This window comes from Nematolebias whitei, chromosome 4, assembly GCF_014905685.2.
Source record: "Nematolebias whitei isolate Nwh7 chromosome 4, NemWhi1, whole genome shotgun sequence".
Classification (NCBI taxonomy): domain Eukaryota; kingdom Metazoa; phylum Chordata; class Actinopteri; order Cyprinodontiformes; family Rivulidae; genus Nematolebias; species Nematolebias whitei.
Genome location: NC_056501.1, coordinates 12,607,469 through 12,621,916, shown reverse-complemented (window position 1 = coordinate 12,621,916; position 14,448 = coordinate 12,607,469). Strand labels below are relative to the sequence as shown.

Here is a 14,448-nt window from a genome sequence, read left to right as displayed (position 1 = left end):
TCAGTCAGGTCATCTGGACAGTTTCTTTTTTTTCTGAAACGTTTCACCTTCCATCCAGAAGGCTTCATCAGTCAAGGAAACACAACAAAACTGATTCTTCCCCCAAACAGCTTACTCCAAAGTGGCACAAACCAGTTATGTTGGTGCTAAAATTGTGTCTTTGGCACACCCCCTCCTCTGTTGCTGGCCGTCTTCCTCGTCGACAGTCATGTCAAACTAGTTCACAACCAAAAAAGTCCATGCTCAATAATCCAGGTATACAATCCAACAATTTTCAGTCGGTCATCTGGACAGTTTCTTTTATTTGCTGAAACGTGAAGGCTTCATCATCTTCTGATGAAGTCTTCCATGAAACGTTTCAGCAAAAAAAGAAACTGTCCAGATGACCTGACTGAAAATTGTTGGATTGTATACCTGGATTATTGAGCATGGACTTTTTTTTGCTGAAACATGTTGTTAGTTTTGATTGTTAGCTGTAGATGTACATCTGATGACTCCTATCTGAAAGGTTCATTAATATCTGTTAAGTGATTAAAGAGCTTTTTAGCTAACAGCACAAACAAATGAAAAAAACACATTATTATCGCTCCAGGTTTGTAATGAACCACAGGTGATAAAAAGCACGTATCACCGAGTCGTTCAGGAATAAGACAGTCGCTCACTGTGAATGTTCTGTGCAAAGGCGTCTTCCCAGCAGTACATCTTGATGAACTTTATGCAGCTCAGGATCTCGTTCATGAGCCTCACGCGCCGGTCAGTGACCGCCACACACTTCTTGCGGAAATATGCAGTCAGCCTTGATGCGAGCATCTGTCCAGACAGGAAAAGGAGGAAATGATGACAAAATAAGTGGCAGGAAAGGAAATGAAAGCAGACACGATAATGTTAGCTGTGATGCGGGTCTGTCCACAGGACCAGAGTGATAAAAACACTTTTTACATCAACACCAGGCTTTCTGGCTGTCAGGCTGTGCCTCAGGTGTAATTTGTATAGTTTGAAAATAACAGCTGTAAAAATGAAAAGAGATTATTTGCACCAAAATTATGCTTCTTTTCAAAACTGTGGATGGTGTTCTTTTATGTCTTGGATTAACATTTTGAACAGATGACTAAACTGTCTTCTACAAACTAAATTTCATTTAAAAAAAAAAAATTTAAATCAACAACATTTGTCACTGATAACCATCTTCAATCTGGTTGTCTTTGCATAAAACTAAAAACAGTTTTTTTTAAAGTAAAGGCTAAGCATTCCTTGATGGAGCGCATATTGCTCAATGACTTTCACGACTGAGTTTTAGTTCAAGATGGAAATAAATCACAGTTATGTTGTTTTAACTCTGTTACAGTTGCTCTGAGCAGAAGTCGTACCATGGTGGGGTAGAAGAAGATGAAAATGGCTGATCCCAGCAGAGCTGTGGGGCCCAGGAAGTATGCAGTATAAGAAAGACCGAGTATTCCCACCAAGGGCCCCCCAGCCAGCAGGCAGCCCGTTGACGCAGCTTCATACAGCCGCTGGCCATCACTGGAGCACATGTTGATCAACTAGGAGAGAAACAGTGATTTATACAAATTCGATTTAAAGACCTTTAAAAGCAAAACAAGACAAATATTACCATAAAATCTATAAAAGTAATGTTACAAATAAAGTTGTCTTTATTTTTAATGTTTAGTCATTCTCTTAATCCATACAAGAACTAAATCTAGCCAGCAGGAAGTGGTGCAGGAGTTGAAATACAGTAGTCCCTCGCTTCTTCGCAGTTCGACTTTTGCGGACTCGCTCTTTCGCTGTTTTTCAAAGTAAGATTGTACACGAGAAAAAAAAATTGGACATGACACGATTGTCAACTTTAACATTACTCACATGATTGTGACAGTATGGGATACTGTACAGAAAAAAAGTTAATTAAAAAATACTTTGTACAGGCGCTGCCATTTTGTAGTTTTCTCTCTATAAGCCTATACTGTCTCGCCACTCAAAACGACTACATTTCCCAGAAGCCCCATTGCCGTCTGCTGAAATGGAGGGAAAGTTTTGATCTGATCCGAAAAAGTTCAGTCCTTATTCACAGTGACTTTGGCGTCCAGCGGATGCAGAGAGCCGCAAGGAACCGAACCAGAACCAAACCTCCAGACTCATTGGTGAATCTGAGTGCTGCCCGCCGGCCCATGAGGCCTTTCGAGCAGGGAGGCACCACCTGGAGGTCCGGCGTTCTCTCCGGAGCCCACCGAAACTTGCCCCATCCAGATTTGGACTCGATCTTGACCATGGTCTGGTCCCGTGCTGGCCATCCGAAGGTTGGGCTCACATCAAAGCATTTTTGTGCTCAACGGACCAGAACCGGCAGGGTAGGTCTGCCGGACCAGAACCAAGCCGCTGTTTCTGCAGAGCTGGTGAATAAAATTTTTCAGTACTGTACAGTACATATACTATGTTGTTAAAATGACGTAGGTTTAAGGGGTTGGAACATTGCAAGAGTGTGGGAAGGGTTTTTAAAATCTTAATATAAATACTAAAATAAATAGAATGTCCGTACTTTGTGAATTTTCATTTATTACGGGGAGGTCCGGAACGTAACGCCCGTGATAAACGAGGGACTACTGAAAAATCCATCTTAGTTATCTTTGCAGGACCATTTTCTTAAAATGGAGACGAGTCCCTTCCAGGCACGTCACCCACCTCTCCTGGACTGATGTCTTTAGTGCTGCGCAGGTCGAGGATCTTCTGGAACGCAAACGTAAGAGCGGCACCGCGCAGGCGTGCAGAAGTCCGGTAGTTGACGGCCCACATGAGCGCCAGGGACCAGGAGCGCATCAGTTCCATTAGGAAGATCCCAGCTACCAGAGACAAGCCGTACCACACAGAGCTCTGAGAACTCTGACAATACTCCAGGAGTGCTCGAACCAGCAGAGCCTGAGGAGTGAGAACGACGACAAAGTGAATCAGGAGGCAAGTGGAAAACAACGTCGAACAAAAAATAGCAAAGAGAAAATGCAGGGACACAGAGAAATTAAAGAAAGTGAGGAAACAATTACATTTAGTAAATGCACAAATATAAAAATACTAAAAAGACACAAAAGATAAAATGAGAAAGGCAGTTTAAAGACAGGATGAAAATGCACGAATGTTTAACTTTTAAGGTCATTAAGGCTACTTACTTTGTAGATTTTTTTAAACGTATTTAAACACTAAATACCACTTTGTTCACTAAATAAACTAGACAGGAATATCAGACAAATGGTTCACAGAGTAAAGTCTAAATCTAGTTAATGCTGGTAAATGTGGACACATCGAATATCAAAGCATCAAAATAACTTGATTAGAAGTTATGTAATAATGCAGCAAACTCAAAAACACAATAAATCAGAAACTTTTAGTTTTAGAAATATGCACCTTTTTATATTTGCTGCATCCAAAGACATTTTTTTAATGCATGCTAGATCAAAAAGTTCTACAAAACGCATTTGAGTATAAAACAGAACAAACATGAGCTTTCCTTTTGAAGGTTGTAAAATGTTTGTTCCTTTAAATATCCAGTCTGGCACGGTAAAATGATTTTAAATGAATGCATGAACAAGCAAGTGCTCACACTCGAAGCCAAATCGACTAAACAAAGAGAGAAACAAAGATCTGAACAGGACTCACGGGCCCAACAAAGCCTGCCACCATTGTGAGGAGCAGGGAGAAGATGGCCACCAGCATACGGGTTTGGCAGAACCTCCAGAAGACTCTCATCAGGGACGCCCCGTCGCGCCCACGTCTCTTCAGCTCATCACGCCACAACGATTCAAGTCTGAAACAAAAAATAAATAAATAAACAAAAGCTCAAAATAGAAGAAAAATGACCAAATGAAAAAACCGAACATCTAATCAAACCATTTCCCCCTTCTTGTCACATGACTTCTGTGCAAAGTACTCTTCTATTGCCAGTTAACAGTATGTAAAAGTTGGCCTTTAAGAAGGGCAAAATTGTAATAAATAAAAAAATATATTTTATGTATTGCTTTTTGCCTCCTAAATTATGTAAAAGCAGTTTATCAGACTGCCCAGAAGCACAATGGGAGATATAAACAACCTGACAGGCAATCATTCTAATTAAAAACCACTAGAGAAAAATTTAAGGAGTCAGAGTGATAATAATGTAAAGGTGACCTCCAATATACAATCATGAATGATGCATCACATAATTAGGCCTAAAAAGGTAGCAAGCATGTTAAAGATGTGCTAATGTACTTCTATTGCTGCATAATGCTTCTTCAAGTGGATAAATATCGTGTTGGCCAAATGCTTCCTGGCTAATGAGTCTATAACGCAGCAGCAGAGCAGCTGCAGAAAGTAATTTACGCCCAAACGACTTTATTAAAAACGTATCAGATATAGACAGAGCATTAAGCCAACTACGCTCTCACATCATACTTGGAAGTCAAATGGTGTCGAACTCAAGAAATTACAATTAAACAGCAGCCCAGAGCTGCACAGACATCTCGAATCAGTTCAAATGTGACCGGAAACATTGAGGCCATGTTTACACATTCTCTTGATTTTATTTTATTTTTAATGTTGTTAAAATTAAAAGTGGAAATATCAAAAATGCAGATGAAAAAAAAAAATCATCTTCAAGTGATAATTTATACCCGTACTACCCAAGCATGGAGCGTGACTGAAATTATTATCTTCAAGGTACTCGGTACTTACTGTAAGGACAGTTCTGTTACTGAAGTAATTCCACCTACAGTATTTACATTTATAAATTGTTTTTTCCTTATGTCTGACATGAATTAAAATGTGTCAAATTATTATAAATGTAAAATATGGACCTGTTGCAACAAACAACAAAAAAGAAAACGTTCATTATCACCCTCAAAGGTTGATTCACGGGACGGGACGGACAGACAGATACCAGTATACAGAAAAAAAAAACACATATGAAATAATCAAAAAAGAAGCAGAACATGTGATAAAGTATTTGATTGGGCGTGTGTTTCTTAGTGTATCTGCCTGTTACCAAAATATCTCTGCAAGTAATTACTGGATCGATATCTAGAACTGGTTAACATTTTGAAACAACCCAATTCAAGAGGACTGTCCAAGCAACTGACCTTAAAAAAACATAAAAATGGCTTTTACTTTGGTAATTTTACATATATTGAGCTAAACTTTGATATGAAAGTAGTTGAAAATCATTTACATCACATACTTTGACAGTGACATCTTGTGATACTGCATAAGGTTGTGCATAACGTTATGTTTGATATTCATTTCTCAACGTACGATGATTTTAGTTTGAAGCTTTAGCATTAAAGGTGGTGACGTGCATTCCTTCAAGCAAGCTAGGATTTTTATTTATTCATCTGATTTGGAAAAATAAAAAAAACTGAAAAATATACACAAAGAACAACAAAAAGATGCTTTGTGATTATTTGTGGGAACAAAATTAAAAATATACAATAATTCAAAAGTACTGCATTGTTGTAGCTTTTTACTGTCACAGACAACAAAATTCTAACAATGTACAAGCTCCATGATGGAACGCTAGACCTTTTAAGTGTTTATAGAGAAAGTGTAAATAAGTGCAAAACAGCAAGAATTTGGGCCTGAAAAGGAGGAAATATTTGCTTTTAAACAGGAATGAAATGTTCCTAACAGCTTGCAGCCAGATAGCAAACAGAGAGCTGATGTTTCAGGATTGTGTTGGCCGGAACATCGCGTTCAAGGCTCGCACCTCACTGAGCACCAACAAGTGTCAACTCTCCCAGGGTGCTTTTCCAATTTTCTGCTTTGCATCAGGGTTGCGTAACTGTCCTTTGCTATGTGAGACGCAACATAAAGCGCCGCCACCATCTCCAGCATCCACCCATGACAGCATGACAGCTTTGTGCTTCTTTACTGGTTCCTTTTCTATTTGCTCTTTAACACACATAAAGCAGCAGCCGCAGCAATAAACCAGACCCCAAGCCACAACCTTTCAGCAGGATAAGTCCCTGACAACCCACGCACTTGTCAGCAGACAGAAGACAACTTCCTCAAATAGTCCCCCACTTTGGTACAGCCGAGTCATGGCTCGGAGATGTGACAGCACATGACTAATGGAAAAACTATTGGTTTTCTTTACAGCGAGCATGAGCATCTAAATGCCTCCTAATAGGCTTATTGTAAGTCCTGTTCATTCAGTAAGTTAACGCACTGTCGTTTCTTAAACTGTGATCCGGCAGGCCAACAGAGACAGTCAATGACAGCTAATTACAGTGAAGAGGAGACACGCTGTGCTACAGGTGGGCTGTGTGTGTGAGGCGTGAGCACAAGAGTCAGGCAATAACTCCGGCCGTAATCTCCAATCCCCTTTATTCTTAGATCCCCTGGGCTGATCCCGGCTCAACGTTCCTGTTAGTAAAGAGAGATGGAATGCTTATTGTTTAGGTGTCACTGAACCGACTGAGCCGCACAAACAACACAAAAAATTATAAAACCAAAGTCTGGGCAAAGGTTATGTCACTGTAATGAAGTAAAGCTTTATATTGTTTCCAAGTCGCCCATTCTTAATTTATGCATTTTATATTTATTTTTGTTTAAAAAATGTACAAGTACAAGGGACATTGAAATGGGCAGCACCACAGCACCCTGTATAGGCAATACCAACACACATCAACTAACTGCAGACTGCAAAGGCTTAGGAGTGCACCAATACAAGTACCAAGTATTGGTTTTGATACTGCATGCATGTGCCTGTACTCATATAAAGATGTTTGCTAACAACCAATAAACATCACCAGAAGAAGAAGGGAAAGAATAATTCATACAGACACTGTTCAAAGTGAACATTTGAGAAGAAAACGGTCTTAGGAATGTACAGATCTGAGCCTGAGCTTCCTGACAATCTCACCACCAAGATCCTGGAACAAGGATGAAGGCCACTAAGGTGAAAAAGAACAGCATTCATTCAACCTTTATTTATACAGGCTAGCCTCGTTGAGCCACGAGGACTCATTTACAAACCTGTTCCAGACAGAACATATAAAGTACAGACAACAATAACAGTAAAATTACAGTAAAAATGAATTTAAAATAAAAGTAGTGTATAAAACAATAAATCAGTGTGCAGTAAAACAGGGTGAAATACTAATTAAAAACAAGAACATATCTGCCTTGATTTTGCCATTGACATCATCAAATGTTTAAAACTCCTTAAATAAATCAAGATGGACAACTTTAGCTCCTGTTGCAAGGTGTTGCAGGAGCAGAGTAGGAAAAGGCCTTTATGCCAAGTTCAGTCCTCACTGAAGGGACGCTGCAGGCAATGATGGCCTGAGAGCGCACGTTGTAACCGCACTGACGGCGTGACATGTGGGACAAGATATAAGAAGGTAGCAGACCAAGAAGGGATTTATTGATGAAAATGAACCAGTGTGAGTGTATATACAATGATGACTAGCTGACCAGGGAGTACATGGTGCAGTGATGGGTACGGTAGTTACAACCAGCTGTGAATCTTAGCGCGCCATGATAGACAGCATCTGCAGTATTGCAAAGTACGAGAGCTGTGTAGAAGTGATCAACCAGGAAAAGCTGAGCCACCACCCAGAAAGTTAGCATCGAGCTGGGTTAGTCACCGCAATCAATCCACACCTTTCTGAGGAGAGTGGACAAAATGGGGAGCGTGGAAGGACCAAACCTGACTTTTTTTTTTCAGTCTCCCACCACTGGTCATTGATGAGCTTGAAAAGTGTCTAACAAGCTGATCATAGAGAAACAGCTGCTGACACAGTCTCCAAGGAAAGAGCTAATCGAATGCTTCTACACAGTGACTTTGTTGCCACCTCAAGGTTCAAGGTTCTTTATTCACATCACGTGTAGTACATGAGGTGGAATGAAATTGTGTACTCAAGGTCCCAGCCTCTGCATGATGCAAAAAAGAGAAAGTGTGTCCATTGCTTTACTGTCTTCTAATTTCTATTGTTGGATGTAACTGGGACCCTGTGTACATAATTTCGCTCCACCACATGTACCACATGAGGTGCGAATGACAATAAAGAAACTCCGACTGACTCTGACTGACTCTGACTCTAATGTTTGTTTGGTTTTTTTTTTACTTTATTTTTCATCTGTTCAGAATGCGTGCCTTGGTACTTGGTACTGGCAATTACTCAAATGTACTGTAAGTATGTTAGGCTGCTTTCAGGTCCAGGCCTCCCTTGCAAAAGAGATCTGAGATCTCAGTGGGATTTGCCTGGTTAAATAAAGGTTACTAAATAAAGTACTTGTACTCAGTTTGAAAATCTGACATTAGTGCATCCCCGCAAAGAGAATTCAGATTTTTGTTTACATCTTTTTTTTTTTTAGCCGAGTGCACATACCGACATCTAGTTCTTCCAGATTCTTTAACTCATCTTGCATGAACAGTCTGTTCAGGACAACATAGATATAATTATAAGTTGTTTTATTTTTAAGTCTACTGAAAGGCCATTAGCTGGGGGCCTCTTGAACAATTTTTGAACTTTTATAAATTCAAAAAATGTCTTCAGCACTATTATCCTGCTGCAGAGGCCATCTCTTGTTCATTTTATGCATGGATTCTGTGTTAGGGACTGAGAGGTTTGTTTCCCGTATTTAATAGAATCTATTCTCGCCTCAGACTGTGAAACGGTGCCTGTGCCTTAAGCTGCACCATCAGCTCAAAGCACAATCGATACTCTTGCCCACCCTTGCCTGACAGATGGAGAGGTGAGTCTATTTTATAAAATTCTGCACTCTTTTTTTTCCTCCAAGCATATCTTTGCTCATGGTGTGTAAAAAGTTCTGTTTTGACTGGATTAGTCCACTGGAATTGATTTCAGAATACATCAAACCTTCCAGAGGGTCCTTCGCTAAAAAGACTTCTAACAATCTTATGACTGCTGTGGAAATGGCTTCTTATATTTATCTTTGGCTAGGTGGAAATCAACTTACATGGCAACTGCTTAGATCAGCCAAGAGATGAAAGCTGTTTTGACAAGATCTTAGAAATCAGCCCATTTATAAATAAGATTCACTTTTTTTCTTAATTAAGAATATAAGATGGACTGTAGAACGAGAAGCTACTGCGTGCATTTACCAAGACTTTATGAAATGTTATGAGTTCAAATCTCTTGAGGGCTGAGAGTCCAAACATTTTCATGTCAGTTCTTTAAAAAAAGGACTAAAAATGGTTCAAATATGAAACACATTATAAACTAATTTTGCTAAAAATATTGAAATTGCTTGTCTTTTAGTAATCGATTCATATTCCCAATACCTAAACAGATTTTTTTTTTTGCCAGTGATGTCAGTCAGATCTTTTATCTTTCAATACCGGTATAAGAAAACTCTACCATTCTTAAAAAGTAAGGCTTTTGTTTTTTTTTTCAAATTGTTTGTAAAATCGAGGAAAACAGCAGAACCTACTTTATATTAGTTTGTTACATTTGTTTATACCAAAATGTGTGTAAATTTCCAAAATCCAAACTGCATTAAAATGCTTTCTTGAAGCGTTAGGACAAACTTTCGGCATTTTTCTGTGTAAGCTGCATTAAATCAGCAGTACTTATAGTTCAGAATGACTAATATAAACTTTAGATAATATTTATTAACCTTTGTTTAACCAAGTAAATCCCATTGAGATAGATCTCTTTTGCACGAGAGGCCTGGACCAGCAACTTCTGAATTTCCTTCAGGACAATAAAGTCTTGCCTTCTCTTAACATGCATGTTTTTCAGACTATGGGAGAAAACTGGAGTACCCAGAGAAAACCCATGCAAACTCCACACAGAAAGACCCCAGGTCCAAACTGGTGCTTGAACCCAGGACCTTCCTTGTGAAGCAAAAACAGTGCTAAAGAAGACGTGTCAACCGTTTTGAAAAACAACGCAGCCAGTGCATGTGTTGGGCAATTGTTTTGGTTTGGCACAGACAAATGAGCTGCATCTAATGAATGCACAAACAATAGATATACAGTAGAATTAACACACTGCCTTTGAAATTGTTATTTACTTAAGCACGTTCTGCAGACACAGCATAGAGCATCAGGCTTTAGCATGATTATTTGGAGGCACTTCTAAAACTCTATTGTCTTGAGAATGGCTGCACTCCATTTATCCAAATTAAATTTTACACATCTAAAATGGGATCATTTTCACATTGCTTCAACCTCACCTTTCCATTTCCCTATTGCAGCACCGTGGGAACATTTTCTACCCCATCAGACTATACAGCTCACTTTGCAAGATGTAAATCTGAGCCCTGCAAAGTTACCTCACCTTTGACAGTTAACGGTGGAGGCTTCGTGACAAGACAGTCCCCACACATCATCTACAGACAGGCTGGAATTCCTGTAGGCCTTCAGTGCCAGCGGGGAGAGCCAGTGTAGAGTCATAAATGAGAAGAGGCCGGCGTTATCGACTGGGTGCTGATGCCTGGAATAGAGCAGAAGATGTGGAAAATGGGTGAGATGTACCAAAAGTGTGGAGCCCACGCAGAGATGTTAAGCTGCGGGAGACGAGCCGCATTAAGATGCTGAAAAATCAGCAGCGCCTTTGCTGGCCAAAGTCAATAACAGGTGAATCACTTCTGCAGTGCTTGGTGAGTAACTTGTACATTTTACACAAAAATCAGAGAGGAGTGGGAAAAAAAAGGGACAGGGGTTGTTTATCGGGTGGCTCGTGTACAAACATGAAGCGGTGTGCCATTAAAGGATAAGTTCACATATCTTACTTATCATGGCTTCCTGCTGCACCTCAACAACCAACGCCTTAAACAAACAGCTAAAAGAAACCCTGAGTCCCTGTATACGTCACGTCTGCCTCTTTCTTTACCAGCACGGTTGTGTTTTTCTGGCTCGTGGTCAGAGACTTGCGGCAGAAACTTTAATAGTTTGTTTACTTGTATGTTATCCTGAAGGGCTTTAAAAGCTGCAGGCTTTTACGGTAGCGGCCTTTTCTCTTCGGCCCCCTCTCTGTTGCTACACCATCCTCCTCTTCCTCCTCCAGCTCTGATAGCGGTTGCGGGGAGGACAGGGAAAGACCCTCCACTCGCCCGGCTGCATCCAGGGCATCAGGAAACATGGCAGCCACTCTAAAACACACAAAAACAAAAGTTGGTTTACAGAAAATACATTTCAGTTATGTGACAGCAGGTTGGTGATGTCACCATCTCCAAGTTGTCTTGATAATTTAATACATTTAAAAAAAGCATTTATAACAATGAAACAGATGAATATTTATTATTAGAGAACAGGGGAACACATAAAAATTGCTATATTGGCCTTTTCTGCAAATATATTTGTTGCATAGGATATGACCAGATATCTGATCAAATTTATGAAATGATAAGAAAAAAAAGAGAAACATCTCATTTAAATTCAAGCGAATGCAGACATTTATGACAATTTATCAAATATGACCTCACTTATCAGAAATAATTACAATTACATAATAACCTCATTGCTGAAAATGGGCCTATTTACTATTTAAATACAGGTTTTTCCCACTCATCAACATGTGTTTGTTTTTTCTTTTTTGTTAGCTTAGATATATTTTAAAAAGACAGTGACAGCTGATATGGATCAATCACCACAGACCCTGTTCAGATCCTTTGGTATATTGATAAAAACTCAACACTACAGTCACTGTACCGCAAAAAAAAAAAAACACTAAAAAAAAAATTAATAATAAAGCAACTGCAGGTAGAAATAAATTGCCATTGTAAATACATTTACAGTAAAGTGTGATAATTTTCAAGTTGGTGAACTTGTTTTTTTGCACCAGGCAATGCAAAAGACGGCTAAATCTTTACATTTTCACGGATTTAGGGAAAGTTTCTCTTGGACCTTTTATCAAAACCACTGCAGACTACTTCTTTGTCAGCTGACTGAACAATCGTCACAAAGTTGCAAAATTCTAAAAGAACACTCTGATATTACAACAGACAACAGGCGACCTTTGTTGAAAATACTTTAGGACTTTTGATACATAAATACTCACAACGTGACATTTTCAGCCGTGGTGGGAAACATAAAAGAGTGTTTTGCTGAATCACCCTCAGAGAAGAATAGACTCAGAAAACCACCTTGCTCACAGGTCATGGCCTCTCTCTCTCTCTCTGGCATCCAGTGCTTATCTACTTAAAGACGGTCTGCCAGCCGCCCCTGGAGCTCAGGAGAAGGCATCTGAGCTGGACGTACACCTGCACACCACTGATCCAATCCCTCCTGTAGCAAAGCTCTGTTACAAGGTCAGCCCTGTTCTGTGTGGGGTGCAGATCCACTGTCCAGGAACTGCGCTCGGTGATGGTATCCGATACGCACAGGCCCGTCAGAGCTCAAACAAACACTGACGGCAGAAGTTCTGTTGGGAAATATGCTGGAATACAATCACTGTTGATTTGATGGGAACCAATAAGCTTCAAAAAAGTGTTTGTCTTCACCACTGCAGCCCTCGGTGTCTATAGGATCATGTGAAGTTTGTCACATGGCCGTGAACTTTTAGAGCTCACTTCAGAGAAAAACGCTCCCTTTAGTCAAAAAAAAAAAAAAAAAAAAAAAACAACCTCGCAGGCGGGAGTTTCGAGAAAGCTTAGCAAAATAAACTTTTTAAAAACATTACAATGCACGATAACCTAACCTGTCAGCCAAGTTTGAATAGTTTCAACAAAACACTAGCACAGTGTTTGGAAAGATGTCTACATAGAAGACAAACAGCTAAAGTTTCGTTCGACCTTTATTCATGCAGGTTAGTCTCATTGAGTCACGAGGACCCGTTTACAAGAGAGACCTGTTTTAACGACAAAGAACACAGAAGAGGTACAGACAATAGATGACCATATAAAAGCATATAACATGAAACGTAAATAGAAGAAATTATATAAAAACAAAGCAGAAACAAGCTAAATGTGGTTTATTAAAAGCAAAAATCTAGTAGATGGGCGTTTTAAACAGACGTCTGCAGAATTAACTGGATGCTAAGATAGCTAGTTGAAATTAAATTTGCCTTTACTTTAATCTAAATAAAGACCAGTTTTAACTTACATGTATATTTATACATATGGTATAGATACGTACACATACGTACGTATTTATACATTTAAGTGTCTAAAAGACAGCTATATAACAGTTCAAATGTAGCTGAATACTAAACACATCCGTTGGTATTTCACACAGTGTGAGCTGATTTAGTGTTTGTTGTTCGGTGTTTGCATGTTCGTTTTTTTTATATATTTTTCAGTACTACTATTTTTATTTCTTCCGTTAATTTTACTCTCATTGATGTTATTGTTAAGCTCTTTTAAATGTGCTTTATAAATAAAGGTGGCTTGACTAAACCTTCACTTTTAGGCCAAATATAGAGCAAGTATTGGCTTAGACAAATCTTTTAAACATTTAGATGTTTAAAAGACAACTATCTAGTTGATATTTAGATTGCACTATTAAACTCAATTTAGATCAATTTCAGCTTTCACACATGAACCGGATGCCTATTTTTAACCTAAAGTTGATCAACTTCCACACAAAATGATCGATTCAATCAAAACAAAACTGAGGGAGGACATGTGGGTGATCTGCCTCACGTGGAGACATCAAAATAAAATGCTCTGACACAAGGAAGCAAAACTCAAATTTAAATCGAGAGCCATAAATAAACAGCTGATCAACTGGTCCAGGAGGTGTTCCCTTACAATGTTTGTTTTTCTTCTTCTTTTAGACATTATTAGGTCTTTTCTTGCAATTCCTCCTAAACATTTCTGCTGTGTGTTGCTTCTAAAAAGAGAAGAAGGAAGTAATCACTGATAAAACGCCACTACTTACAGCCTACACCCCCTTTATGGCCTCCTTTATCGGGAAACACTTCCAGTTGTTGTTATCACTTACATTTGGTTTCGGTCACCTCGGCAGCGCTTTCGAAGTCACAGACGTTTAACAGAAAACACAGACGAGGACGACCATGTTGATGCCTCCTCTTTCTTTCAGTCTGAAACTTCTTCGTCTCCGCTCAGACACATGTCCCTCTCAGCCGCGGCGTCACTCGGGACACGAGGCTGAAACATGGAAAAGTTTCAAGTGCCTCACGTGTACGAAGTGCGTGCCGCTACTTCCCAGCGGCGTCCCACGGCTCAGCTTCTCCGTCACATTTGCCGCCTGACATAAGAGCCGCACGCGGCCCCTACGGGGACAGGAATTCCCGATTATCCTCTGATGTCACCGCGACTCCGCCAACCGTTGAAGTTGCTGTGGGGTTGCCGTGGAAACGGCCGGGCAAACAAGGAAGCGTACAGGCCGTAGTTAACAAGGGAGGCGGAGCCAAATGGACGGAAGTGAATCTGATTGGCTGTCCTGTGAGTTACTCAACAGACCAGTGATGTCCGGGTTGTAATACGAGCGAAGGCAAAAGGAAACAAATCACAAAACTATTTAAGTTACAACAGAAAACGTTTAGTCAGTAAGGTCCT

General features: G+C 39.7%; 1 protein-coding gene across 1 annotated transcript in view; it reads right to left on the bottom strand.

Moving 5' to 3' along the window:
- The window catches only part of wu:fb13g09 (multidrug resistance-associated protein 5), a 39,805-nt gene extending 25,687 nt beyond the window's left edge, over window positions 1–14,118 (bottom strand). Inside the window, exons 1-7 of the mRNA XM_037675200.1 lie at window positions 13,871–14,118; window positions 10,888–11,079; window positions 10,266–10,421; window positions 3,643–3,790; window positions 2,677–2,910; window positions 1,368–1,541; window positions 663–810 (exon numbers count right to left, since the gene is read on the bottom strand). Coding sequence (XP_037531128.1) covers window positions 663–810; window positions 1,368–1,541; window positions 2,677–2,910; window positions 3,643–3,790; window positions 10,266–10,421; window positions 10,888–11,069 — 1,042 coding nt within the window. The 5' untranslated portion in view covers window positions 11,070–11,079; window positions 13,871–14,118. The remainder of the gene's footprint in view (window positions 1–662; window positions 811–1,367; window positions 1,542–2,676; window positions 2,911–3,642; window positions 3,791–10,265; window positions 10,422–10,887; window positions 11,080–13,870) is intronic.
- Window positions 14,119–14,448: the final 330 nt, after the last annotated feature.